Source organism: Dipteris shenzhenensis, chromosome 29 (assembly GCF_047967505.1).
Source record: "Dipteris shenzhenensis isolate YYH24624 ecotype China chromosome 29, Dip_SZ_1.0, whole genome shotgun sequence".
Classification (NCBI taxonomy): domain Eukaryota; kingdom Viridiplantae; phylum Streptophyta; class Polypodiopsida; order Gleicheniales; family Dipteridaceae; genus Dipteris; species Dipteris shenzhenensis.
Genome location: NC_141624.1, coordinates 22,617,273 through 22,645,022, shown reverse-complemented (window position 1 = coordinate 22,645,022; position 27,750 = coordinate 22,617,273). Strand labels below are relative to the sequence as shown.

At 43.3% G+C, this 27,750-nt stretch overlaps 1 protein-coding gene across 1 annotated transcript in view; it reads left to right on the top strand.

The window, feature by feature from the left end:
- LOC147882596 (uncharacterized) overlaps nt 1–25,940 on the top strand; it is a 60,528-nt gene extending 34,588 nt beyond the window's left edge. Inside the window, exons 4-14 of the mRNA XM_087400712.1 lie at nt 11,097–11,253; nt 11,628–11,713; nt 12,043–12,133; nt 12,362–12,481; nt 23,660–23,761; nt 23,840–23,947; nt 24,060–24,124; nt 24,228–24,345; nt 24,472–24,645; nt 24,833–24,900; nt 24,995–25,940. Coding sequence (XP_087256838.1) covers nt 11,097–11,253; nt 11,628–11,713; nt 12,043–12,133; nt 12,362–12,481; nt 23,660–23,761; nt 23,840–23,947; nt 24,060–24,124; nt 24,228–24,345; nt 24,472–24,645; nt 24,833–24,900; nt 24,995–25,727 — 1,822 coding nt within the window. The 3' untranslated portion in view covers nt 25,728–25,940. The remainder of the gene's footprint in view (nt 1–11,096; nt 11,254–11,627; nt 11,714–12,042; nt 12,134–12,361; nt 12,482–23,659; nt 23,762–23,839; nt 23,948–24,059; nt 24,125–24,227; nt 24,346–24,471; nt 24,646–24,832; nt 24,901–24,994) is intronic.
- Nucleotides 25,941–27,750: the final 1,810 nt, after the last annotated feature.

Here is a 27,750-nt window from a genome sequence, read left to right as displayed (position 1 = left end):
TATGGATGACGTACTGTAGTAAATGCATTGTCAGGTACGTATGGCGGCCGTACTGCAGTAAATGCTGCTGACAGTCCGTACGGATTCCGTACAAGCTCGAACAGCCCTAAATCCACTTGCATAATTTCGTACAACTCTGACAGCTCTGTACAAATGTCGTACCGCAGTAAATGCACTGTCAAGTTCGTACTGCAGTAAATGTTGCCGATAGTCCGTAAAGATACCGTACAAGCTCAAAACAGCCCTAAATCCACCTGCAGAATTCCATACAACATTTAATGTGCTTTTGTCAATGTCCGTACAGTCTGTACGGACTGTACGGCTCACACGTGTGGAGCCGCTTGCAAAGAAAAAATCCGTACAAATTTGTAGCAGGGCTTGGATGCTCCAAAATCAAGTTATCTACACACCGGGAGATCCTGGAAGATGTTTTTGGCGACAGAAAAGCTTGGAGAAGCACTGAATGCTCACACGTGTGGAAGGAACCTGAGAAAAAATCCAACCAACAGGAAAACGGGCTGCCAAACAGCTCCAAATGGCTTTAGGAGGACTCCGGGTGGTTGGAAATGGCTAGAGGGTAGATCCCTGACCTGCTCTGATACCATTGATGGCTATGGCAAGCAATGGAAGCTCAAAAAAGAGTGATGGAAGGGGAAAAACGAGATGTTGTTTTGAAAATGTTGCAATCACTACTGTGGAGGCTAAGGGTGAGCCAACATAACAAAACCCTAGGGCTAACTGCCCTAACTGGACTAAGTGTCTTAACTAACCTAGGTGGTACATGTACTAACTATACGAATAGTCCTAATTGACTTTAGCTAGGCCTACAAGGCACATACCAAGGAATAAGTGGCATCTATGGACAGCCCGTAGAATGGCCTACACAAACTGCCTCTGAACTTGATTTAGAATAACTTTCAGGATCACTTGGAAAATGAGAAAGACTCTTCCAGATTCCAGCCTTCATGTATTGAACCAATCATGTTTCTCATTAGTATTAACCACAAAGTGATCACAAATATTCGCTGACTGTCTCCTGTCGGACTCCCGTTGTCACACAGCGAAAACAATATATCAATCAAATATGTAATATGCCACTGAACACCCCTGCAAATTCTGATTCGCCACCGATCGTGTATGTTCTCACTAAGACAACAAAATATTGCAGAGGAGAAGACGAGCAAAGTCATTCTGCACAGGAATCTTGTTGCATCTTTCACAAAGACTGGATCAGGTTCACCCAAACTCTGAACGGGAATAACAGCATGAGTAAATAGCTCAATTCTGAGCAAGTGGGTCTCCATTCAGCAATATCACAAAGAAAGCAATGTCAAGTATTTGAATACATAGAAGGTTGCGCCCTCAGCAGACAATTGTGTAGTTGTAGACTCGTACATAAATATCTCGAAGAAAAGCTCTCTTATATTGTAATCACACAGTGAATCTTCCACGTTGTATTGTAACAAATGCCTGGAAACTGGTTTCTAGAGACATAGGCACCACGTATCTCGCATGAATTGAGAATGTTGTTCCAATCACCATAGAGATATAGAGGAATAACATGAATAGCCACAAAGTAAGCCGCTCAGCATAATTTGATTGTTGAAGGAGTGCCATAGAGTGATGAAGAAATATTGTGGAATTGAGCAAACATGCCGCCACTCACTATTTTGGACCGTGCTTAAGTAAGCTCAGTATGGAGGCAAAACGCTTCACGGATGCTGCTTCCACGCAAAAATAGATCCAATTGTTGACCAACCCTCGCAAGTTCACACAAAGATGAGCCGCCACGGACTGTTGTGAATAAGTCTCCCACCCAAAAGAGCCCAGCAAAGGATGCTCTCTCTCTCTCTCTCTCTCTCTCTCTCTCTCTCTCTCTCTCTCTCTCTCTCTCTCTCTCTCTCACCTGTCACCTGTCACCGAGCCACCGAGCTGCTGATGTGCCATCAACCTCACGTAAGCCGCTCATAGCCTCTCCACCAGCCTCACGTAGCCTCTTCGCCAACCTCCTCTGCCGCCAACCCCGTCGCGGGCCCTCTTGGTCACCTTGGCCTTTGTCGTGACCTCCTGCTTGGCCCTGCTCTGGTTGCTACTGCTGCCATAAAAAAGGCCTATGAGGCACATGACCTCTCTTGGCGCACAAGCGCCTACAAGAACAGGCACCGGGGGGCCTGCTAGCCCCCGCATAGACCTACAAGAACCGACATAGGGGGGTTGTTACTAGCCCCGGCACCCTCTAGACCTCCTCAATGTCCCGCGCTACCAATATGGGGACGAGAGAGCTCACTAGACAAGAAAACAAGGGGCCGTAAGTATAGCCTCATTTGGACAAAGGCGAAGAAGATAGAAGACCTGAATGTCAAGGTTTGCATATCAACACTCAAGGAAGTATGTAAGATACAAAACTGGAATTGAATGCCTATACAAGAAGCTGAGAGAGACTAGAGAAGACGAGCTCTCAAACCTTTGTGCTCAAATTCAAGACGAAATGAAGGAATGGCAAGGGGAGATGCAAATCAAATGGACATGTGAAAAAAGTAAAATGCTGCAAGACATGACTCGTGTTCTAGATGAGAATACCGGTCATTCGGCTTGTTGGAGATATCATAGTCAAAGAGTGTGTTGGTGTGTAGTACTAGGTGATCTAGTACTAGTCTATGTGTGTGAGTCTTGTGTGAGTGCCACGTGTCATCATGGGACTTATCCCATATGCACTAGGTGCTAGTGTGTGAGTCTCTCTCTCTCTCTCTCTCTCTCTCTCTCTCTCTCTCTTCACCATGTTTTTAACATGGTATTAGAGCAGGCCAATCTTGCCCTAGGCGCCCTGCCACATCATCATCTCCCTGCCCTAACCTAACCCTAACTCTACTCAGCTTCCTCCTTCCTACAGCCGCCTCATTTCCGCCTCCTCTTGCAACCATTAGCTTCTGTTTTTACCTCTTCCATAGCCAACCGCCTCTTCATTCCTTGCTGTCTTCATAAGCCACCTTCATCTAAGCCCTCTTGGAGCTGTAACTAGGCTCTTGGCAACCTCCCTGCTTGTTGGTCGGCTCACATCCCAAGGCTCCAGCCCGAGTTGCAGGTACCTGAGGCATTTCGAAACCATCCCCTCGCCAGATATTCGTTCTCTTGGGCTCCTTCTCCATTGGTGACTCCTTAGAGACCATCTGCTTCTATTGTTTTTTTGGCTTCATACAGCCTTCACAAGCTAGTTCGAAATTGTTATCGTTCATTTGTTGCAGCCGCTTTCACACGTGGGAGTTTCACTGCATTCAGGAGCATCTGCTGCAACCGCCTCACTATTTCAGAGTATCTTTGTTGTTGTTTGGACCATATTCCAGCCGCCTTGGTTATTTGAAGGCTGTTGTTGCACTTCGAAGTATTTTTGGAACTGTCCTACTTCATTTCGAGGTGTAATCTTGCTTCGTATTGGTAAATTGACTGTATTGTCTTTTACTTTGGTTGATGGTATTGACCACCCAGTTCAGAGTAAGGGGGGATGACGAGTGATGGTTTGCTCTTGCCGATTGCAAGCTGACTGAGAAGTCACTATCACATGGGAGGTGTTGAATAGTTAGACTTTCTCTTTGCAGTATTGTGGTGGAGGGGGGATCGGTCTACTCTTTGCGTGTTGGGTCTCACACTCTTTGCTCTGAAGGGGGGTGTTGGAGATATCATAGTCAAAGAGTGGGTTGGTGTGAAGTGTTGGTGTGTAGTACCAGGTGATCTAGTACTAGTCTATGTGTGTGAGTCTTATGTGAGTGCCACGTTTTATCATGGGACTTATCCCATATGCACTAGGTGCTAGTGTGTGCGTGAGTAGCCTATATAAGGCTTGTACTTCACTTGTCTTGTCATACTTGATGAATGAATGAAAGCCTTCTTCATGTCTTTATTTGAGCATTATTTCCTCACACCCTAACCTTCTCTCTCTCTCTCTCTCTCTCTCTCTCTCTCTCTCTCTCTCTCTCTTCACCATGTTTCTAACATGGCCTCTCACATTGAGATATTGAAAGTCCATTTGCTACCCTTAAAGATGAGAATGAGAAATTGAAGGCAAGTGCACATTGGGAGGAAGGGGAGCTTCAGCCATGTTTAAAAACGAGGAGCTGAACGCCATTACAGAACAAATGAAACAGATCAAAGATGCAAAGGGGACGTTAGAGGAAGGATGCAAGATCATTGATGTGCTGAAATCAAAGAATGAACAGCTCAAAAAGGAAAAGGCAGCTTTGCAAACAACGGTACAAGGGAAACATGCTGAGTTCATACATCAAATCACGAAGGGGAAGGCAGATATGCTTGCATGGAAAGATGTACTAAAGAAGGACACGACAACACTAAAGAAAAGGAGCTCATCTCTGAAACACTTGAAGAAGAAAAACGGTGGGGCAGCAAGGCTCTAAATGTGCTGGTTAGAGGCCTAACGGTAGGTGATCGCCCCATGTCAGATGCCAAAACCCATTTTGACAAGATGGGAATCAACCTTACATGTGAATCAACTTGGAGAGTTGGTAAAGCAGATGCACCGACGAGGCCCTTGGTAGTAAAGCTACGAACAGCCACAGATAGATCCACCCTCATGAGTACGTGGGCAACACTGAAGGGAACTAGAATCTTTATGAAAGATCTCACACTCCTACAGCAAGAGCATAGAAGGGAAGGGATGGTGCAGGTGATGGCTACAAGAGAAGAGGGAAAACGGACAGTTTACAAAGATGGCAAGGTGATCATCTGAGAGAGGGCAAAAAGAGAAGTACGAGATGAAGGAGAAGGGGACAGCACATGATGGTGTCTGAACAGTGGGAGAAGAATGCAAAACAAAATGAAGATGGCAATGTGGAATTGTAATGGCATCCTTTGGTGGTCTGATCCGGGGGGTTTCTTGAAGACATACACTAACAAAGACATGATCTTCTACACCGAGACACATGAGAGTCCAGAGAGAGGGCTACCCACAGTGATAGGATACACATGGGAGTCCGCTCGTAGGAGGGAATTGAGGAGGGATAGTGGGGTACGAGGCTCTAGAGTTGTGGCTGTTCTCTTCAAATCACATCTGAGCCACTCCTCTCTATGATATAAGGGTAAGGGGAGGAGCATGTACAACACATGTGGATTTGAGTTCAGCTATCAGAGGCACGGCCGATCTTCATTGCAGTGTATTACTTTCCTCAGACACATCATCTTATGCACGGGAGGTCACCACTGATGGACACAACCCATATGAGACTATCCATGATGACATCATAGAGTTCTCTAGACAAGGGAAAACTCTCCTCCATGGTGACTTCAATGCACGTACTGGGAACAGACAGGTTGGCCTATTAGATTTCGATGAGGATTCCCTCATAGTACCGGAGATGAATGCAGCAGAGCTGGGGATCATGAGGATGTCGGCAGATGCAGATGCAGCAATGACAGCATATGGGAGGCATCTACTCGAGTTGGGGACTATCCATGACTTGATCATGTATAGCGGTCTCCAGAGATGGCCATCATTTGGTGGGCTCACTTGTTTCCCACATGGTGGGGGGAGAAGTATTGTGGACTACTAGCTTCACCCACGGATACATGATTTTACTATGCCTCCTCCACTCGGTCTACTATGCCTCCTCCACTCGGTCTATTGGCCATCATCGGTCTACTAGCCTTTGTCCCACAGATACATGATTTTATTGTGCCTCCTCCTCCACTTAGAGCCTCCACTTAGAGCCGACCACTCATACCTTGCCTTTTGTATATCGGTTGCCATGCCAACCATGAGGAGGGCCACCCATTCGCGTTCAGTCTGTGTTCTTGACCCGGTGTACGTGAGCCACCTGGCTTCTAAGCTTCCAGTATTACTTGGAGAGGGGATGGACCTCGCACATGCATCAGATACCCTTGTCTCAGTGACCGGAGGCACAACGGATCTCACGTTGAGTGACATGGCGTAAGAAGCGAGCTTTCCTCGTACATAGAATGGATGAGGTGATCAGTTCCTTTCGCGGAGGAGATCCTACTACGGGATGGGGGCTCTTGTCGGAGGGGAAGTTGCCCATCCCCATCACAGATCCAGCAATCTGGCATATATATGCGTGCTCTCTATATAATGTCCCAGGCTAGGCACCACCTGATATGTCCTTTATGCCCAGACCCACTATGTGTCATATGTTTATTGCGCATAACGTACGGGCTGCCCTTCTTCGTCTTCATAACCGGAGATCACGAGATCATGAGGGACTACGTACTGAGCAATTTGCACATGGACAGGAGATCTTGACCCTGATCCTAGCACAGCTGTTTAACCATGCCGTATGCGATGGCTTCGTGCCTACCTGGAGCACAACCACCATAGTAGTACCGATACACAAGGGAGGTGATCCCATGGACATTGGGAACTACTACACTCTTATGATTGGCCACACTTTGGCTAAGATATATGGGAACTAAGATATATGAGATCAACAGCCATACAGAGGGTCACGGGCATCGGGCTCTTGGGAAAAGTGTCCCTAGCACCCCAAACTCCTCCGAGGAGTTTCCCCAAACTATCCCCATTGACCTCCCACCTTTCTTTGAGCCTCTTCCAGTGACTATTCCATCAAAAACTCAGAGGAAGGCTTTCCACTCTTAAAATGTTGGGATCCAGCAGCATCTCTTGCTTTCCCGTCCACTGGGCCTTTGGCTAGTTTTGTATTGTCTTCCTTCCTGGGGCATTCTCTTGCAAAATGCTCGTCTCCTTGCAAATGTAGCAAGCGTCTGGATAGGGCCCAAAGCAAACTCGTTGATGGAAGACTCCACCTCCTGGGAAGGCCACACAAAGAAAATTAGGGGGCTCCTGACTTCTAGCCCACATAACCCACACTTTTCGCAGGGGGAGACAGCACTCCACCCTAAACCACATTTTCACCTTGAGGGCTATTATTGAGGAGGCGAGAAAGTCTACACCTACTTAGTAGACTTTTGTACTTACAAAGGTATATTTGATACTGTCCCATGCTCTCGCTTGATCAGGAGGTTACAGGATCTGTAGCTCCCAGAGATCAGCCACACAGAGGGTCACGGGCAGCAGCTCTTGGGTAGGCAAGTTTTTGGAGATTGCACTCCACCTTGGACCACATTTTCACCTCAAGGGCTATTATTGAGGAGGCGAAGTCGAGGCATCAGAAAGTCTATACTTGTTTCGTAGACTTTGATAAGGCATTTGTATGATTGGATATATTCTAGTCTTACAAAGGTATTTTTGATACTGTCCCATGTTCTTTCCTGATCAGGAGGTTACAGGAGCTGTAGCTCCCAGAGATCATGATTTGGGGGGTCATGAGTCTATATGAGTCCACCAGAGGGAAGGTACGTGCCCCAAGAGGCCTATCAGATTGGGTTGAGAGCGCTATCGGAGTGAAACAAGGCTGCCCCCTCTCACTGACTCTTTTCGGGCTCTATATTGACGAGATCAATTCTTTTGTCGATCGCCTAACACGATCGAGGTCGGGTCCATCTCAACCCTCCTCAGAGGTGACCGCCAGAGACGAGGAGTCACCCTTGATGTAGCCCTTTGGATATAGAGATCGAGGAGACCACACCCTCCACCACATCGAGAGACAGCTCGATAGACACAGATATGAGAGCTTCTCACATCTCATCAGAGAGCCACTGGGTTACCTAGATATATGGAACCTGGGCATGTACTAGGAGCATTAGCTGTGGGCACCTGATACTCTCGTGATATTTTGCTACTTCTACTACTTTGTTCACTAGCTTAGCACTTTAGCTTTCAGCAAGGGCCTTAGTGAGCCCTTTGCTTCAGCCCTTAGTGGCTTGTATGAGTTACCTTTTGGCTTTGAATTTGTCCCATAGGCCCACGAGGCCTCTCGCAAATGTTAATACATCTTTCTCTCTCAAGCTCTCATCTAAATGGAAGCAAGCTCTGATACCATGTCAAAGCATTTAGGACGAGAGATGAAGAGCAACGTGGAATGAAAGATGGAGGCAAGATGTCAGAAAGCAACACTAAGTTTCTATTGTTCACGATGAGAATACAAGTCACGTAGTTGTCTTACGCACTCATGTACAAGACCTTAAATAGGCAACTAGAGAAGTCCACTTGTCCGTCACTAAGCATACCACCTCCAAGTGTCTCACATGCAAGGAAGTACTTACAATTACTTGCCCATAGCACTCACATGTGTAGCATATGACTAGAACCTTAGACACTCACTCGAACGTACCAGCCACATAGAATCACCACATACAATCACTAAGTATGGGTGCTATGATCATCCACTTCTTAACACCTACAACTTTACCCCTTAGGGTTAGGTTTAGGGGTATTTTGAATGTACCCAAACTCATGGTGTTTAACATATCGTAGACAATAAAGGGAGGAATTTCATTTGTTGTCCTCCAGACTTAGCTCATGATGGCCAATCGTAATGGTTTTGTAGCTCACTTCCATTTTTTATCAAATCTATACCAAAAATTAGAGTTTTCAAAGGGATGTCTTAACATTTTATTTGATTTTTTCCAAATTAATAGCAAAAAATGTTTCTAGATATTGAATTTTTTCCCTAAAAATGTGATTTCACATTTGGAAATTTTTTCTTGTTTTATACCTTAAAATGTTGGTTTTCTAAACTATTTCTTCACAGTTTGATTTTTTTATGAAATCGATACAAAAAACAAAAGGTTTTTAAAAAAATACTTTACAGTTTGAACTTTTTTCTAATTTTATACCATAAAGTTAGGGTTTAATGATAACGAAGTAATCTATTTTAGAATTTACGGTTTAGGTTTTAGCTTTTAGGATTTATGATTTAGCGTTTAAGATGTAGGGTTTACGGTTTATGGTTTAGTGTTTAGGATTTAGGTGAGAAAATAAGGAAATGTCTACATGTCCAGCCATGCAAATGATATTAGAAGGGTATGATACTTTGCACAACCCTTAATATTTCTTACATTGAGTCTTATGCAAAGTATTAAGCCCATCCAAGACACATACATCGGCTAGAAGCATGCTTGATGCATATGTTTTTAATACTCATGCATGATGTATGGTTAGAAATGAGGAAAATGTGCATACCCCCAATCATGCAAATGATATCCAATGGGAATGATACTTTCCTTAGGCCTCAATCTTACAAAGGTTAAGGCTTTTGCAGATTATCATGTCCACAAAAGATACATACATACAAGTACACCGATGCAATTTTTTAAACAAATATCATGATTCATGGTAAGAAAGAAGGACATATGCATATACAACCATACAAAAGATATCCAATGAGTATGATACTTTGTACATGCCTCAACCTTACTTCCATTAAGTCTTGTGCAAAGTATCATGCCCAAGAAAAATACCATACCCATCAAAGATAAGCACAATTGAATCAAGCATCGAGATGCATGTCTTTTATCCTTTGTGCATGATGCATGATGAGAAACAAGGAAAAATGCATCCCTGACCATGCAAATAATATTTGATGGGCATGGAACTTTGCAAGGGCCTAAAACTGGGTGCTTCTAGTAGGGTTACATGGGAGGTCATATTTACACTGAGGAATGACCGGAGAGAGTGCTGATTTGTGGCCCAGAAACGGCATCTTGTCGACAGTCCGGTGGAAGAATGGAATCCCTATTAGCCCTGGGAGGGTTGATGCTAGTTCTGATATTTTTATAGAAAATGTAGTTATGATGGTCAGGACGAATAGGGTGTGTTGTAGTCTGTAGAATAGGCCACCCCTATGTGCGGATTTCAGGTTGTAGGGAGTTGTAGAACTGTCTTGTCCCTCCCAAGACTGCAGTGTGTTGGTTGGAAAACTTGCACCAATTGAATGCAGTTAAGTCTAAAGTAAGCGGATGGGTTGGTATGAAATGTAATTTGTGTAAAATTCACATGGAGGATGAGACTGAGTTGTTCAGTTATGGGGGAGAGTGAATCAATGGCTGCAGCAGGTGGGCTTGTCACGTTGTATCTCTGTTTCATCCAACTTATTGTTAATCTGGGCATAGTCAGGCGTAGTCAGAGCATCTACTTTCTCCAACATTTGGACATTCAGAAATACCCGTTTTTAGCAATACAATCGGTCATACAAGGTTGCAAGCAGGCTTGAGGATGCTAGCGGTGCATAAGGATGGCTCAGAAATCAGATTGTCTAATACAGTCACAATTGCTCAATGCCCTGCCCAAGTAGGGAATCGGGATGGGTCCTTTTGTTCAAGGTCACAGTGCTTGTTGACTTACCTCAGGGTGAGGCAAGTCAACAAGTACCCTGAGGCAAGTCGACAAGGTCACATTATTTTCCTTAAGGTGAGGAAAAGACTTTCTCAGCGTGTATTTTCCTTTTCCTTCCTCACTAGCAGTTTCTGCTATAACTTTTTTGGATAGTCATGGAATAAAACTGTTTGCCCCCTTCAGTGTCCTCCTGTATTCCTTCCTGGCCTTTGCAGCTCCATCAGGTAAACTAGTGCAAGAGTTCGTCATTTGACACCAGGACTATTTGCCACCCTCTTTATATATGACCCTTGCTCTGCAGGGGACAAAGCTGACTGTGTTCCGTTAGAATGAGAGAAGGCCTGTTCTGTAGAGAGCATTGGACAAAGAGGAGGCTTCGGCCTCCCAATCCAGTGAATGGCCTCTAGCTCAAAGGCAATGAGAACAGTATATATCATCAAAGCTATAACCCCAATGTTTCTAGTGATACAGGCTGCTATTGGGATTGTTGTAGCTGGAAGACAGGTTGTTCTCTGAGATTAGGCTGGTTGGCTAGGGAAATTGGTTATATTAAAACCTTGGATATGGAAGGTCGGTTCAATGGATAGTCTATGCAAAGTATGCATGTCTTATATATCAATACTCTTGTTCCCATCTTCAATGACTCTGATCCACAAGTTTTCACATGCACATGATTTTTTTTGTTAGTTGTTGGCAATAGGCTCAAATTTCTGAGACCTTTCCAATAAGATCAATCCTTGTTAGTTTTCTCGAGTTGGTTGCTTTCCTTTTCTCGGGTTATGGTTAACTATGTCAACATACTTAATTTAAAGACCTGACTTCACTTGCTTTTGAAACAGGGCTTATTTTGAAATTGTTTTATATTTTGACTGAGGTACAGGTTTCAGGCAATCTTACATGTGCGGACAGGTGACTCAACATTTAGTGTTGTTGAAGCCAATCAGTTCAAGCACCTGAGTCATCTTTCCCTGTGCTTCAGACAGGGGAATGATTCCACTATCAAAACCTATCTCGCCGCCCACTTGGCAGAATTTAAGGTTAGTTTCCTTCATCGAATTGCTGTAACTGTGTTTTGATCAAATGGACATGGTGGAATTACCATTTTATATCATGATAGTGTTGCATATTCCAAATGCTGATTTGATAACATAAAAAAGATTGATCAAGACAGACACTTTTTTAGATGGAAGATTCCAGCTTCATCGGAATTGGAAATTAAATAGTGGATTTTATCAAACCTGACCAAGTTTTCTCCTCTATTTTCCCCCTTTTTTTGGGGGGGGGGGGGGGGGGGAGGAGGATTCCTGCATGATGTGGAGCTTAGGTGCAATTTTGAATTGTTTCAAGGGTTACTTTTGGGGAATTCCGTCCATTTAGAAGACATCTTGACTTTGCACATGAACAATGACAGACTGTCAATGCTGATTTACATGACAAGCTGAAGAGGACATTAACATCATTAGAAATGGCTCTACGAGATAATGGTAACCTGAGCAGGTAATTGTTTAATATAGTTCAAACCACGTGCACTGAATGCTACCCGCAACGATGCTCATGAAGTGTATCAGTTCAATCAGAACCATGAGGATTCTTCCTACTTTGATGACTGATTAATGTACGGATGTGCATTGATACTGCTTTCAGAATTTGTGATTGTAATACAGCTTTCAGGATTTTCATGCATAAATACGAAGGAAATAGACAAGGTTTAGCATTATTGTTGGTTTTGTTCATACTGCATTCACAGAGTCCATACCCTTGAGATGTTTTGTCTCACAATACGCAGGTCCTAAGTTAAGATGTTGACTTCTTGGTTCAAATCGCAGTGAACTTGCTGAGCTCAGGGAGAAGAACTCTCAGACCATCAGCCAAATAAAAACAGAATACACTTTGGAGATTGCACATGAAAAAGAGAAGGTTTGCTGTATTGGCAAAAAAGCATAGCTCAAGAGATAATATAAACGTGACTGTCTGATATTATTAGCTCATAAAAATACACCTCATTAACACTAATCTTAAGTTGCAGAGTGACAGCTCCTGATAATAAACTTCATCACAGTAATTGCCAGAGTGGACATGTTTGGGCTTTCTCTTATGTTGACCTTGAGTCCTAATGTGCTGATACAGGTAGTCGTGTGTTTACAGGCTATTCTGGAATACAATCAGGCTAGAGATAGAATTGAAAAGGAGCGGGCAGATCTAGAGAGTCGTCTGCGGTTGCAGGCTGAAGCACACCAAGACCGCCTTCTGGAACTCGATAAGCAGGTGACATATAACTCTTGACCATGCTTAATGACACAAATGCTTATCCCCTCTGATGGTAAGATTCTGAAAGAACAACTGGCTTTTACCTTTATTAGACTTATTTTTCAACCTCCCTGAAAGCACGCATGTGGTTTTAGGCTCATTCCTGATATTGCTAGCTTGTGGTTCCAGGAAAAAGTTGGAAGGACCCGTTCCATTGGCTAAAGGTTGTAACCCTTCGGCAGGCCATATACATATGGGGCTGAATTTGTGTAGGGAATAGGATGGTCAGGTTTCATTTTAGAAGAGTACTTCAGGGGGCCATGTAATGCCGAAATACATAATAAGGGGAAAAAAAAGATTTAGCTGGGTATTTTATCTAAGTGTCAATATAGAAACCGGATGATGCCATACACTCTCTATAGCCAACGGTGAGGTCTGCTACTCTCGATTTGCTTGGGTGTAACCTTCAAAAACAAAATATGTGTTTTCAGCTATTTGTCGCAAGGGTTGAAAATGATATAGTTTGCAAAGGGCAAACCCTCCATACAGATAGAGGGGGGGGGAATATATGTCTGCTTTTTTTAAGGCATACTTGGAAGGGGGGGGGTATATGTTTACTTTTTTGGAGGCATACTTGGATGAGGAAGGCATTAACGGTGTACAATGCCGTTCATACCTCCAGAAGTTGGTATTACTGAGAGAAAGCAGAGTTCTTTGATGGAGATGCCAGATACATGATCAAATCAAAGGGGTTGCCACATAGGTTGGATGCAAGCAACCGTGTGTGCTGCATATGTTCTGAATAGATGCCCCACAAAAGCTTTAAATAACATAAAGCCTTTTGAGGCATGGTATGACAGGAAACCCAAATTGGACTACTTTAGGGTGTTTGGTTGCTTAGCCTATGCACACTGCTTCGGCAGATGAGAGGAAAATTGGATGATAAAGTGCATTTTTTTTGGCTATAGCAATGAGAGTAAAGGCTACTACCTCTACAATCCTTTGACACAATTTTTTTTTTGTCAGTAGAGATGTGGTGTTTGCTGAAAACTCAGTTCTGTCCATGCCTGATTTTGAAAACACAGTTGCAGACAGGTTCACATGGTGTGTTTGACGAGTTGCTCCCTCTAACAGTGGGCAGAAGTTCAGAACAGCCAGTGGGAAATCAGCAAATGCAGCTTGAACAGCAGCACGTGGATGCACCAGATCAGGTCAGGATGATGTGGAACAAATCATCATGGAAGAGAGAACAGCAACTCAAGACTAGATCAGTCCCTAGAAACTCTTTTGGAGATTAGCTTACAGCTCCTCTCACTAGCAAGAGAAGGGATGGTTCCTGGTGATCCACATTTTTTGGATGCTACTTGGATGAGCAACCTCTGTGATGAGGATGAACCTGACAGCTTTGAGGATCCTCAAGAGAGTGAGCATTGGATGAAATCTGTGCGGGCTGAATCACTTTCAATCCATAAAAACAACACATGGGATCAGATGGAGTTGCCCACAATCAAAATAGCTATTGGGACAAATTAGGTTTATAAGGTGAAAAGAAAATGTGATAGTACCATTGATAGGGAAAGGAAATGATACCTTTGATAGGGAAAGCAGATGGTGCCATTGATAGGGAAACCTAATGTGATGCTACCATTGATAGGGAAAGCTTGCCTCCACTTCTAGGATGACATCCATCGAGTGTGTTATAGCATTGCATAGCAGTAGCCACTCATTTCAGTATCAGTTGGGCATTAATAGTGCCTTCCTTAATGGGGGCTTGCATAAGGAAGTCTATGAGAGTCAGCCCATTGATTTGTGATACTTGGACAAGAAGGTGAAAGTGTGTAAGTTCAGTAAAGCATTGTATGGTCTCAAACAAGCTCCACAGGCTTGGTATGAGAAAATCACGGTTTAAGAACGGTCCAATTGAAAGCACCCTCTATGTCAAGAGAGAAAAAGGGAATTAGATTATAATCATCCTTTTAGTGGATGATATGCTGCTCACAGCCACCAATGAGGACAGAATTACAGAATTCAAGAGAGATCTTGAAGCCTCATTTGAAATTTCAGATTTGAGACTGTTGCTTTTTTACTTGGTTTTTACATTCAGAAGAGGAGATTGTCATGAAACAATTCATGTATGTAAGGGCTGCTACATAAGTTGAAAATGCAGAACTGTAAGCCAACTGCAACTCCAGTCAAACCTGGGCATATGCTGTCAATGTATGATGGCGGTGAGTCTTTTTGATGCCACTCTATACAGCCAGGCTGTTGGGTGGCCGTTTACCTATGTAACACACATCTTGACATTCAGTTTGGGATGTCACAGCTGAGCATGTATATGCACAGCCCTAGGACCACACACCGGTATGCAGCTTAGTACATTTTCAGATACTTGCACAAAATGGTATTGCTGAGAGAAGGAACATGTCTTTGATGGAGATGGCGAGATGCATGATCAAAGCAAAGGGGTTGCTACACAAGTTCTGGATGCAAACAATCATGTGTGCTGCACATGTTCTGAATAGATGCACATGTTCTGGACGATAAAGTTGCCCAGTGCATTTTTGTTGGCTTTACCAATGAAAGTAAAGGTTACCGCCTCTACAATTCTTTGACACAAAGGTTCTTTGTCAGTAGAAATATGGTGTACTGGTTATCACCAGATACACATAGCTGAGAAAGATCTCTATGAGATGTGTTTTCGAACTAGTTATGGGCATTATGAGTTCTTAGTACTCTCTTTTGGACTCACGAATGCTCCTGCTATCTTCTTGCATGGTGAACGATATCTTTCTTGAATATCTGGGAGAATTCGTAGTCGTACTCTTAGATGATATTATGGTGTCTTGATGACCAAGTTGAGCACTTTTGCATTGTGTTAGTGACACTAAGGCATGAGAAGCTATATGCGTAAACTTATGAGAGAGAGTTCTTTCATAAAGTACTCTTGTATCTTGGACATGAGACTTTCCGAGAGGTCATGAGCATTGATCATGAGAAGGTAAAAAAGGTGTTAGATTGACGTGTTGCTCATACAATAAGGCAACTTTGTGCATTCCTAGGATTCACTACCTTTCTCAGGAATTCAATGAGGGATTATTCAAAGCTAGCCATTCCTTTGATGAACCTTTTTAAAGGGATGTGGACTTTCGTCCAGTAGTCCTATCTCCTGCAATGATAAGCTTAATGAGTTAAGGTCAAAGAACCACTTGTTGAATTCCAGCCAACCATTTGTGGTCAAGGTTCTATTGATTTCGTGGTAGGCACAACCTTATTTCAGGAGATTTATCCTATAGCTTTGGTTGCTAAGAGCTTATTGGACCATGCAAGTATTTGGAGACCAGCCAATGCATGGTGTACGCGACGCGCATGTCTGTTCATTGGTTGGCAGCAGCGAGCAAGTTCTGGAGGTTTACGTAAGTTTGAGGTGGCAACCGACTTTCTTCTCAGGTGCTGCAGTATATGGGCTATGAAGCCGATTAGTTCCTTCTTTTTGTCGAGGCTCTCAAGCCTGTAGGAGTCGCGCTGCTCTTAGGCTTAGGCATAGAAGTAGTTTAGAGGATTTGTAATAGCCCACAAACCCCATAGGGTTGAGGCTCATTTCAGTCAAGGATTTATAGGATGTTCTGAATCGGATTTCATTCCAGAATAATTGTGATTAACAGATTTTATTGCGCAGAGAGAGGAAAGAGAGTTAGTCTCCATTTATGTGTGTATCTTATATTTTATGTGAGAGGTTCTTTGGCTGAATTGTGTATTGCTTCAAAAGCCATCAGAAAACTTGGAGACACTATCTATATGGAGCCAAGTTTCCTTACTGACAGATTCCGAGTCTATCAAATATATGTGATAGGCCTGAGTTGAGGGGAAAGAAGACGTGCTGGGCTGAATTGCTGCAAGATTTTAATATGGATATTAGATATTGATAGGGTAGCTTGAATAAGATTGCCAATGCTTTGAGGGCATTATTGAGGTGAACTCTTTGAGTTTTACCGAGATAGGAGTTGACCTTTATGATTCGCTGAGAGGTCTATTTAGGACCGACGGTCATTTCCGTCAATATTGGCAGCAGCTCTAGACAGGGAGTTCTACACAAATAGACCAAGACTTGGGGATAATACGATCTGTTCAAGTGGCAGGTGGTCAGTTCTACATTTGGAATGGCTTAGTGTTTTGAAATGGAAAGGCTTGCATTCCTAATGATGTAGAGGCTAGTATGAAAACTTTATATGAATGTCTTGACGCTCCAACCTGTGTAGGTAATCCAAAAATTCAGTGAACCTATGACTTAGTAAAATGGACTTTTAATTGGTCTAAGATGAAGGCCAAGGTTACTAACAATGTTGTAAAGTGCCATCAGTTTCAAGTGAATAATTCATAACACCTTAGAACTAGAGGGTTGTTGCATCTTCAGACATCCCTGGAAGTAAATGGGAGAGTATTTCCATAGAGTTCATTGTGGGATTACCACAAACCCAACAAGGGCATGATACTATTTGGGTAGCAATTATTTAGATTATATGGGTTGCCTTGTGACATAGTCATTGCTGATATTCTTAGGAAGTATTTAAGAAGTTAGAAACCACTTTGAATATGAGTTCCATTGATCATTTTGAGTCTGATGGGAAAAAAGAATGGGTGAATCAGATCTTGAAAGATATGCTTTGAGAATGTCTCCAAGAGGCCATCTGATTGGGAGAATTACATCACAATGGTGAAATAATAGTGCTGAGCATATGGCAACCGGCTACAATCCGTTTATGCTTATACGAAAATCAACCCAGGGTGCTTGTGTGGTTGGATTGAAGGGTATTCAATTGGATGCAGCTAAAGATTTCTTGCAGGACATGCAAGAGATGTTAGTGACTACACAAGAATCTATCATGAGTGCTCAAGATAAAGCACGGTTGTATGCTGACAGATGGCATTTGCCGAGAGAGTTTTCTAAGGTAATGTGTGGATACTTGCAAATACCAAAGGATTCAAAGACGTTACGGATGGGGTTGGTAGAAAAGTTATCCCCTAGGTACTGTCGACCCTTCTTAATCTTGAAAACGATTAATGAGAGCGTATATAAAATAGAATGGCCTCCACATGTAAAAGTTCATCCGGTCTTTCATGTTAACAGAATGAAAGAGGTGCTGGGGGTTGGAGATAGTCTCTTTTTGCCCCAAGAACTCCAAGTTGAGGATTTGACCTCTTTTTCACATAAGCTTGACTTTCTATAAGCGTATGCTCTTCTATATAAGAGTGGCCAAGGATATTGTGTGGGTATTCAGTGTGTACACACCACGGGATGGTCTAATCTAGATCTTGAGCCTAGAGTCCTGCCTTCTACATGTTGGATCACGAGATGTTGTGCCGATGTTTCCTTGGGAACTGTTTCTAGTGATATGGGACGCCAGACCTATAGGCATGGGTTTGTGGAGTTTGATCACTAGCCCACATGCTCAAGGGTGGCTGCAAAGTGAGTCGCCTACTGATCATCCTTATGTTTTGCTGATTGTGTTTGGACTATGTTTAGGGTTAGATACTAGAGGTGATGTAATACTTTCCACATTGAAGCTCTCCTTCTTGGCTAAATTTTTCCTATGCAAGCATCTCCTTGGTATACACGATAATGTGTTTCAAAGAGGGAGTGATAATGCATGATGATGTAATCTTTTAGAATCAAGTCAGACTCGTACTACTATTTTGTGATATGGGGGCTTAGTTCATCATGGATAGGATGATGGGATCAAATAGCAAAACCTAAGTAGTATAAGAGGGATGACAGTATATACTTTTCAAATCCCAAATAACCTGCGAGGTGAGTCGCCTACTGATTATCCTTATGTTGTGTTGATTATGTTTAGGGTTAGATCCTAGAGGGCCATGCAAGATCATAAAGAATATGACTTTTAAGTATGATAAGATAATGTCCAATCCAATAAGGATTGGTGTTTTGTAAACATAGGATTTGTTTAGTAGGTCAAGATGGATTTGAAAAATGAAGATCTTCTATTACAATGAATGCTAGCCATCGCACAAATCATCTTGGTATCTACAATCCTACTGTTTGATTGAAATATAAAATGAATAGGATATGTCTAGTACTATGTCATTAAGTGTTTATCAAGTCAATTATTTTTTAGTGGAATACTCGGGGACTAATTTGACTTGCTATATCCTCTAATGATTTTCTTAGGGAAGGTGAGGAGTCTCTCCAAGGTAATTGTAGCAAGGTTATCCAAGACAAGATAAAGAGAAGATAGGAGACAATTTGGATGAGATTCATAGGCCTTACTTTATTAATATTAAAGATTGACGAGTGACATAGTTGGTGACTAAAGCCCGAAGTTGACGGAACACCTCTGACAAGCAGTTTCTTAGGAAGGAAACGAAATGCGCATCCTCGAACATGTTGGAGAATATGTTGAGGGCATATGTCTCAAGATTATCACTAGATTAAAATAGGTGCATTACAACAATCATGCACATGATTATACTAAGCAGGTACCGCTATTGGCCATAGCTTGGAAATGCTTAGACTGTAAGCATAAATAAAATAGTATGCAAACCAGTTATTCTTGCATAGCTTAAGAAAGTGCTCAAGGTAGGGCAAGACAAACTATCATATTGACATCTTCGGATGGGTCTTCAGAAATTAGGATAGGTGCATCCCAACAATGACGCACATGATTATACTAAGCAGGTACCGCTATTGGCCATAGCTTGGAAATGCTTAGACTATAAGCATAAATAAAATAGTATGCAAACCAGTTATTCTTGCATAACTTAAGAAAGTGCTCAAGGTAGAGCAAGACAAACTATCATATTGACATCTTCGGATGGGTCTTCAGAAATTGGGATATAAAGGGGTGGTTATTGATGTGTATGTTATTTGGGATTTGAAAAGCATACTATCTCATCCCCATGATACTAGTTAGATTTTGCAATTTGATTCCATCATCCTATCCATGATGAGCATACCCCTCCATTAGTATGACAAGTTTGACTTGATTCTTAAAGATTACATCATCATGCATTATCACTCCCTCTTCGAAGAAGCACATTATCATGTATACCAAGAAGATGCTTGAATACGAAAATTTTAGCTAGGAAGGAGAGCTTCAACGTGGATCTAAGAAGAATAAATTTTGGTTAAAGCTTTACTATTTCACCCCATATATTTAGTCTTTACGAATTTGCTATTTTTCTTAGACTCTCTTATTATGAGATCTCGTAGTCAAATCTAATTTAGCCCATTCAATCTTTTGACTTTTCATCTCTCCTTTCTTTTAAATTATGTTATGGCTTCCATATTCTTGGTTTACCGAAATGCAAGAGCCCATGTTGTACTATTCATGCATTCATCTATTCATCGATGACTAGCTATAGACTCTATAACCTTTGCCGTAGACAGAGCTGTCCACAAGGTATACAATTGTCACCCTTGTTCCTACCCTTTTAAGGGAAGTACCTAAAATACAAGGCATTCTGATATTTACTAAGTCTTATAAATATTAATCTCAATTTTCTTTGCCAACTTAGCAGCAATACTTGTCATTTCCTTTTGGGTCAACCTAGCATAGGTTGTCTATTAAAAGAAGATCTGCTTTGGAAATATATATATGTACTAAGTATAATTTCTCTTAGCAAACTAGCCAGTTTTAGTTCTTTCGAGATGACAAAATGGTAGTGTGATTTTGTTGGTGCAATACCATTCATAACACCTGAATTAGTAGGCAGCTTGTGCATACATCTAAGATGACTCAGAATTAGAATCAGGGAGATGTGTTTGGCATTTTGACCTAGGAGGATAAATTGGATAGCACCTATTATTCCTTATATAGTCTTATGATGAAGAATCTGCTTGTTGGAAAGAGTCTTTGGAGCTTTGTCAGAGGTGACGAGGTCCACCTAGCAAATGCAGTTATCAGAGTTTGCTGTCTCTCACGTGTATTACCTCCTTGCTGGTGTAAGAGGCCAGCTGCACTTATTGCTCCTACTCAAGATCCAAGAGATGTATGCCAAAATGTTGTGCCTTGTATTTCCTTGCATGTTAAGAGGTTAAGTATACCTCATATCCATTCCTCCAAGACTTTCAAGAAAGCTTGGGATACTTGGAGATATGGCAGTCATGGCAAGTCGGCCTGCCACATGGTGGGTCAGCTACAAGTGGGCCATTTGGTCGGTTGAGCTACTTGTGCCCTGCCCATCTCATGGGCTATATAAGTGGGAGTTCCATTTGCACTCTCCATCATATCATTTTCATCCCTCTTCATTACTTGAAGAGAGCAAGAGTGTCCAAGGGGTTGTGCATCCTTCACTTAGTTCCTCCACCTCTCATCTAAGGAGTTATTCAACGAAGACTACTAACATCCAGTAGAGGAGAGCATAGTTACTAGTTTTCATGAGTTCTACGTCTAGGAAAGACCTCATCATCTACAATGGCCTTCAGAGATGGCCATCATCTGAGGGATTCACATGCTTCCCACATGGAGGCGGGACTAGCACAGTGGACTACCTATTGGGCCCAGTGGCTTTTGTCTCACGGATACATGACCTCACCATACCCCCTCCCACTTGGAGCCGACCACTCATATCTGGCCTTCGATGTTCTTGCTACTACACGAGGCACAGGGAGAGTCCCTATCGCTACTCGTACCGAGATCCACTTTGACCGTACCCTGGATCCAGTGTATGTGTGTCACTTAGCCAGAGAGCTTCCGGCCTTATTGGAGGCTGATCTAGACCTCGCCCACGCCTTAGCTACCCTTGTCACAGTGATACATAATGCTGCCACTAGATCCTTTCCTACAACCCAATCTTCACGGGTACGAGATGGGAAGATGCCTCAAAACCCCTGGTTTGATGATGAGTGCAGAGAAATGCGATCCTCACACGGGAGTGATCCTTGGGTCGGTTGATGCCACACGAGGCACACAAGATCTTTCAGCGGCTAACACGCCGCAAGAGACGAGCCTTCCTCACACATAGGATGGATGAGATCATTAGATCATTTCACGGAGGAGACCCAACCACTGCGTGGGGATTCCTCGTGGAGGGAAAGCCACCCATCCCCATCACCGATCCGGACGTGTGGCACACTTATGCATGCTCCTTATATGATGTCCCGAGGCAGACACTGCTAGACATGTCCACTATGCCCAGGCCCACTACTTGTCATCTATTCACTACGCAGAATGTGGCACTTCGCCTGCTCCACAACCAGAAAGCATAGGATCACAAAGGCCTTCGGACAGAGCACTTCGCACATGGGCAGGAGGTCCTAGCACCGATCCTTACACATATGTTTAACCTTGGAGTTTGCCACGGCTTCCCACTAGCGTGGAGCACCACTACTATCGTACCGATACACAAAGCAGGAGACCCCATGGACACCGGGAACTATCGTACCCTCATGATTGGCCACACACTAGCCAAGATCTATGGATCGGTACTAGAGAGAGAGATCAACAGTCATACAGAGGCACGGGGGCAACGAGCACTAGGGCAGGCAGGATTCAGGAGGTAGCACTCTACTCTAGACCACATTTTTACTTTGAGGGCTATCATTGAGGAGGCGAGGTCTAGCCATCAGAAAGTCTACACATGCTTCGTAGACTTTCGAAAGGCCTTCGACACTGTTCCACGATCCCGCATGATCAGGAGACTACAGGAGATGCAAATCCCAAAGATGCTGATTTGGGGTGTGATGAGCTTATATGAGTCAGTCAGAGGCAGGGTCCGTGCCCCAGGCGGCCTATCGGATTGGGTCGAGAGCACCATTAGGGTGAAGCAGGGCTGCCCTCTCTCACCGACTCTTTTTGGACTCTACATTTATGAGATCACATCTTTCATAAATCGCCTAGGTGGCGAGGGCTCATTACTAGGGGATCTCCTCATACATATACTGCTATATGCTGATGATATAGTACTTATATCCTCTTCAATGGAGGGACTACAGAGAGATCTGGAGTCTTTAGAGGTGTTTTGCAGAGAGAGAGATCTGACGGTCAACCTTGGGAAAACTAAGGTTAGGATCTTCAACACCTCACGAGCAGTGACTAACCGACTCACTTTCACCTATCGTGGTGAACCAGTGGAGAGTGTGCAGTCATACACATATTTGGGAGCAGTCTTCACAAGACCCATCTTCATGATGAAACATGCAGCCCAAGCACGACTCACACGAGGGCGTAGTGCTTTGGCTAGACTAGAGCGGCAGTGCTTCCAGGCGCACTTCCAGGATCCACCAACGAAAGGCTGGCTTTTCGACACACTAGTGCGGCCGACTGTCATGTATGCAGCACCTTTTTGGGGGTGCGATCTTTCAAGGACAGATTGGAGGAGCTTTGAGCGGCTACAGGTGACGATGGGATCTAGGATGATCCGATGTAAGCTCTCAGTTCCACATGAGATAGTACAGGGAGAGTTCGCCATGACACCTCTCCAGGTTGATGCCATCTTTCAGACAGTGACTTTCATCCACTGGGTGTGGGACTTACCCCATTGGACACTTCCGAGGTTGGCCCTAGAGTCATCCAGACGACTCGCAGAGAGCGGGGTAGACACATGGTATGCACGCATATCTACATGGCTTGCCAAGCACGGTATCCAGATGGATAGGCTTCCCACCTTTCAATACATCATGGATGCACCGTATTATACAGTTAGACCTCCTCCATCTTCACACATCCCGGACTTGGGGGGAGGACCAAGAACTCCCTACCAATACCCAGTTCTATCACCACCACTTCCTAGAGGAGGGATTCATCATCAAACCCCAATATCAAAGGATAGAGGAGTATCTCATGCACTGAGGATTGCCATTGGTTAGATGCGGGTTTCATCCCATCAGCTGAGGATTGAGGCAGGGAGAGCAGCGGGTATACCTAGAGAGCAGCAGATCTGCACGCTATGTACGCTGGGGGCGGTTGAGACAGAGGAGCACTTTCTTTGTGTTTGCCCAGCCTACTACGAGATTTGAGGACACTACCACTGTCTCTACCTAGAGGGGACTGGCTTCTCGGTCCTTTGTCACGATTGATCCATTTCCATGACCAGGACTGTATCGGACTCTATCTAATGGTGATGAGGGGATGTAGTACTGTTAATTTCCTTGCAAGGTTTTGTGCTCTTTCAACCCTTACGTGTTGCGGTGACTTTCATGCAGACATAGCGACTACAAGGTTTTTGGTCGGTCATATGCAGGTACAGGCATTGCGGGATAGCAATCATGCTTTAGAGGTGAAGATTGCAGAAGTTGGAACTCGTCTGGCAACTGCTGAAAAGGATCTAGATGAAAAAAATCAGGTATATTGGCAGTTCATTTTGGAGCACTATTACGTAGTAGGAAGTAATTTGTCTCTGATCTTTGCAGCTAAATCACAGGAATGTGAGAGATTCCGAATGGAGAACCAGAAGTTGGACATTAATAAACATGATTCTACGAAGATGTTAAATCAGCATCTTGTTCGTCTTGGTGCATTGGATCAAGAAGTAAGCGATTGATTAGCATGCACCATCCATCATCAAAATTGCTTGGCCCCTTGATATTATACAAGTACCGTTCCAATCATGGATTGATTCATCCTTGAATTTCTATTACCAGATTCAAGAGAAAAATGAGTTGATCTCAAGCTTAACAAAGCAACTGGAGACCCACACTTCTCAAAGGTACAATAACATGAGCATCCAAATCCTATCACATAGCTGTCTGTGGAAGCCTTCGCTTGCTGAACGTTGTTGCTTCGCCATTTCTGTGCTGCTTCAATTGCAGAGCTGCCTTGGAATCGTCTTTGAAAGATGCACGAGCTGCTGCAGATCGTGCTGAAGAAAAACATAAAGCTTCTCAAACTGAACTTAGCAAATGCCAACAATCGATGGACAAGCTCCAGGCACATCCTTTATGGCGATAAAAAGATTTTTTCTCTGTTAACATTACTGTTAATTCCTTCTCTTTACCTTGAGAACTAGAATCTAGATTCCCGCACACATCAAAGTAGGTAGACACTGTAATGCAGGCTGAGCTTCGGACTTGCAAGGCCAAAGTGAAATTGAAAGGGCAAGTGGCATCTCAGCAAGACAATCTTCTTCTTGAGCGGCAGACAGTCATTGACAGAACATTGCAAGAGAACAACGCATTGAAACATGAGATCACAGTGGTGAAGGATGATAACGATTTGCTGAAGAAGAAGGTAAACTCTGAATTTTTGGATGTACTTGATGTACATCATTTATGATTTTCACTTTCCTACTATGACGCTTGTTCCATAGAAACTCCAACAACTAATCACACGCTTGTGGAAATTGTTAAGTTCCTTTCGATGTGAAAAAAGACTAAAATAAAAAGTAGCAGACAAGGCTAATGGATGTTTTCTTCAGGCCGAAGAGTTCAAAACAAAGCTAGATGAGGCCCAGGAGCTTCAGAAGTCTAATCAACAGATGATCCAGTGAGCGCAACAACTTTGATGAATGCTTTTTTTGAACTGCAAATTTGTGGTGTAGGTTTATGGTTAAGATTTAACTGAATGTGCATAATTGCAGGTGGTTAAATCAGCAGTTGACCGAAGCTCAATTGGGCAGATTTGGAAGTGCCAGTGTTTCCTCTCGCTATATGTTCAGGCCAAGCCTATCTTTTCTGTCAGGCTCAGATTCTGCTGGCAAAGGAACCTCGAATTATGTTGGACCATCCATTTCAGGATCAGGCAGCTTGAATGGAGCCCTGTCTTGTACGACATACAAAAGCATGCTGCGATCAAGCTCTCCCTTTGGGCAGTCTATTCATTCCAAGTCAACAGGTAGCAGTACAAGCAATGGTAATATTTCAACATTGATCTCCAAATCAGCGACAAGGCCAGCCGGCAATATCACACTACCTTTGCGCCTGGGCTCTGGGACGGTGAAGGTAGTACAGAAGCCAGCTACACATCTAATACCGAAGACCATGTCCAGTGAAAATATGAGCGGGGCTAGTGCTCCTGGTGAGGTAGCATCAGGCCTTGAGAAGACAGACTCCACCTCAAAACCAGAAGATTCAGCGTCGTGGATCCCCAAAACTGATGAAGTTTCATGGACAATTTTGCCCCGACCTCCACTGTCTTTTGTAGATGCAAGATCCGAGCTCCTTAGTTTAAGTTCAAAGAGCCAAGCGAATGGGCTTAACAAAAAATGTTCAAGCAATGGGGATGATACATCTACTCCCACAGCTGCTGCTGTTCCTGCTGGAAATTTTTCCTCTGCCATAGCAAGCAGAACGGTTAACTCTAGTCTGGCGTGAAACCCAGATGCATATTGATCATGTCTTCAGATTTCCTGCATGCATGCAGCTTGTAAGTGGGTTCATTTTTGTTGGGTCGTGTCTGAGCAGAAGTCTGAAGAAGGCCAGATGTGAATGTGTAGCTGTAGCCAATGTATGTTGGGCATTTCAATGCATTGCTGCAGCCCAATAAAAGGTGCTCCATACATGATGATATTCGCTATCATCTGCAGAATGTACCCCTCAGTTTCCTGTCTAAAAGTCTCTGACTTAGCCTCTCGGCAATCCTCTGTATCACCAACGTAAAAATACAGTCTACTGTCTTTTACATTTTTTCTTACAAATGCTGTCATACCACCCGTTATTTGCTTGTTTTCTTACTCTTTTTAGAAAGTGGACGTACACAGTTGTCATAGAACGGCAGAACACAGTTTTCTTGGTTGCATCCTGAACTTCTTGAGGAGTCGGGCATTGGCGCCGGGTGGCCTTCACTGCCGCTAGGACCCTTAACGGCTACGTGGTGCCGATTCCCAACCGTAAATGGATCCCGGAGTGGCGAAACGGCAGCAGCTAGACATGACATGACGCGTGGCAATTTTTTGAGAAGCAGTGTGCTTTTTTTTTTTGTAGCCCGTGTGACTCATGGCACTTTTTCGGGTGATTGCGCGCGCGTGGTCTCTGTATAGCTGGTAGGTGCTCAAATGTGGTTAGGCTATTATCATTACAAAAGGTTGCCGATCCAACGGTCGAGGTTTACTCTCCCTCCTGCGACTGGCGCTGTTGACGGAGTGCGTGTTTTGAGACCTTGAATTGCAAAGTTGTCGGATTCTTGATTTTCGATGGAAAGTTTTTGGGATGCAATTTTTTTGGTGAAGATGCCACCACATATGACCCGAGAAGGCACGTGATGCTTATTGCATTGGCCTCCTTCGAATGTATTAGAATTTGCTTAAGCTTGTTCTCTTCCCTCTTTGAACCATTGTTGATTCCCTTTGAGCCCAAGCATCTTCATGCTAGGGCAAACCTCTGGCTAGGAGGAATTTTAAAAATTATGGACACGTCCCGTGCCGACAAGATGATTGCTCGACGAAGTTTCTACGAGTTCTCCCTCAGCACGTCGAATCTCTCTAATTTCTCTTAGCTATAGTTAGGCAACCCTATTAGGAGTCTGCTATTGAAGTAAGCACCAATGCTCTAGTACTTGAGGAGAAGACATGAAAAAACCAGTTGAAAAAGGTGCAATTCTCTCAGACGACCTGATGCAAATTGGCGCAATTCCTCTCCGGTGGAAGTTTTTTGGTACAAGAGCTTAATTTCTGTTGCAAAAATCCCTCTCAAAGTTTATTCTCTGCAGGTGAATTTCAGCTGCCAATCTTTGCTTGTTTCTGGATTTAAATTTTGGAGTCTTGTGGTTTTGAGGGTTGACCAAGTCAACTAAAATTTGGGGCTTCTTATCTTGATAAAATATTTCTCAGTATTGACAATTCGTGAGTAGTAGAACTCAATTTGGTGGAGTTGGTAACATGTCATTGCTAAGTGCCCTTACTCCCTCCCAAAACCCATAACTTCCTCTTCTCCGAGTATATATATTCGAAGGAGGCCAATGCAATAAGCACGTAATGCTTATTGTGGCATATATATGATGCTTATTCCATTGGCCTCCTTCTCGGGTCATATGTGGCATATATGTAATGCTTATTGCATTGGCCTCCTTCTCGGGTCATATGTGGCATATATATAATGCTTATTGCATTGGCCTCCTTCGAATATATATAGTCATATGTGGCATATATATAATGCTTATTGCATTGGCCTCCTTCGAATATATATATATATATATATTCGAAGGAGGCCAATGCAAAAAGCATTACGTGCCTTCTCGGGTCATGTGTGGTGGCATCTTCACCAAGAAAATTGCATCCCAAAAACATATATATATGCTTTAGTTGTATTGCGTTGACCTCCTTTGAATGCATATATGATATACACAACTATATGTGGAAGAGTGGAAGGTGCCCACAAACTGCTTCAACCTTGAAACACA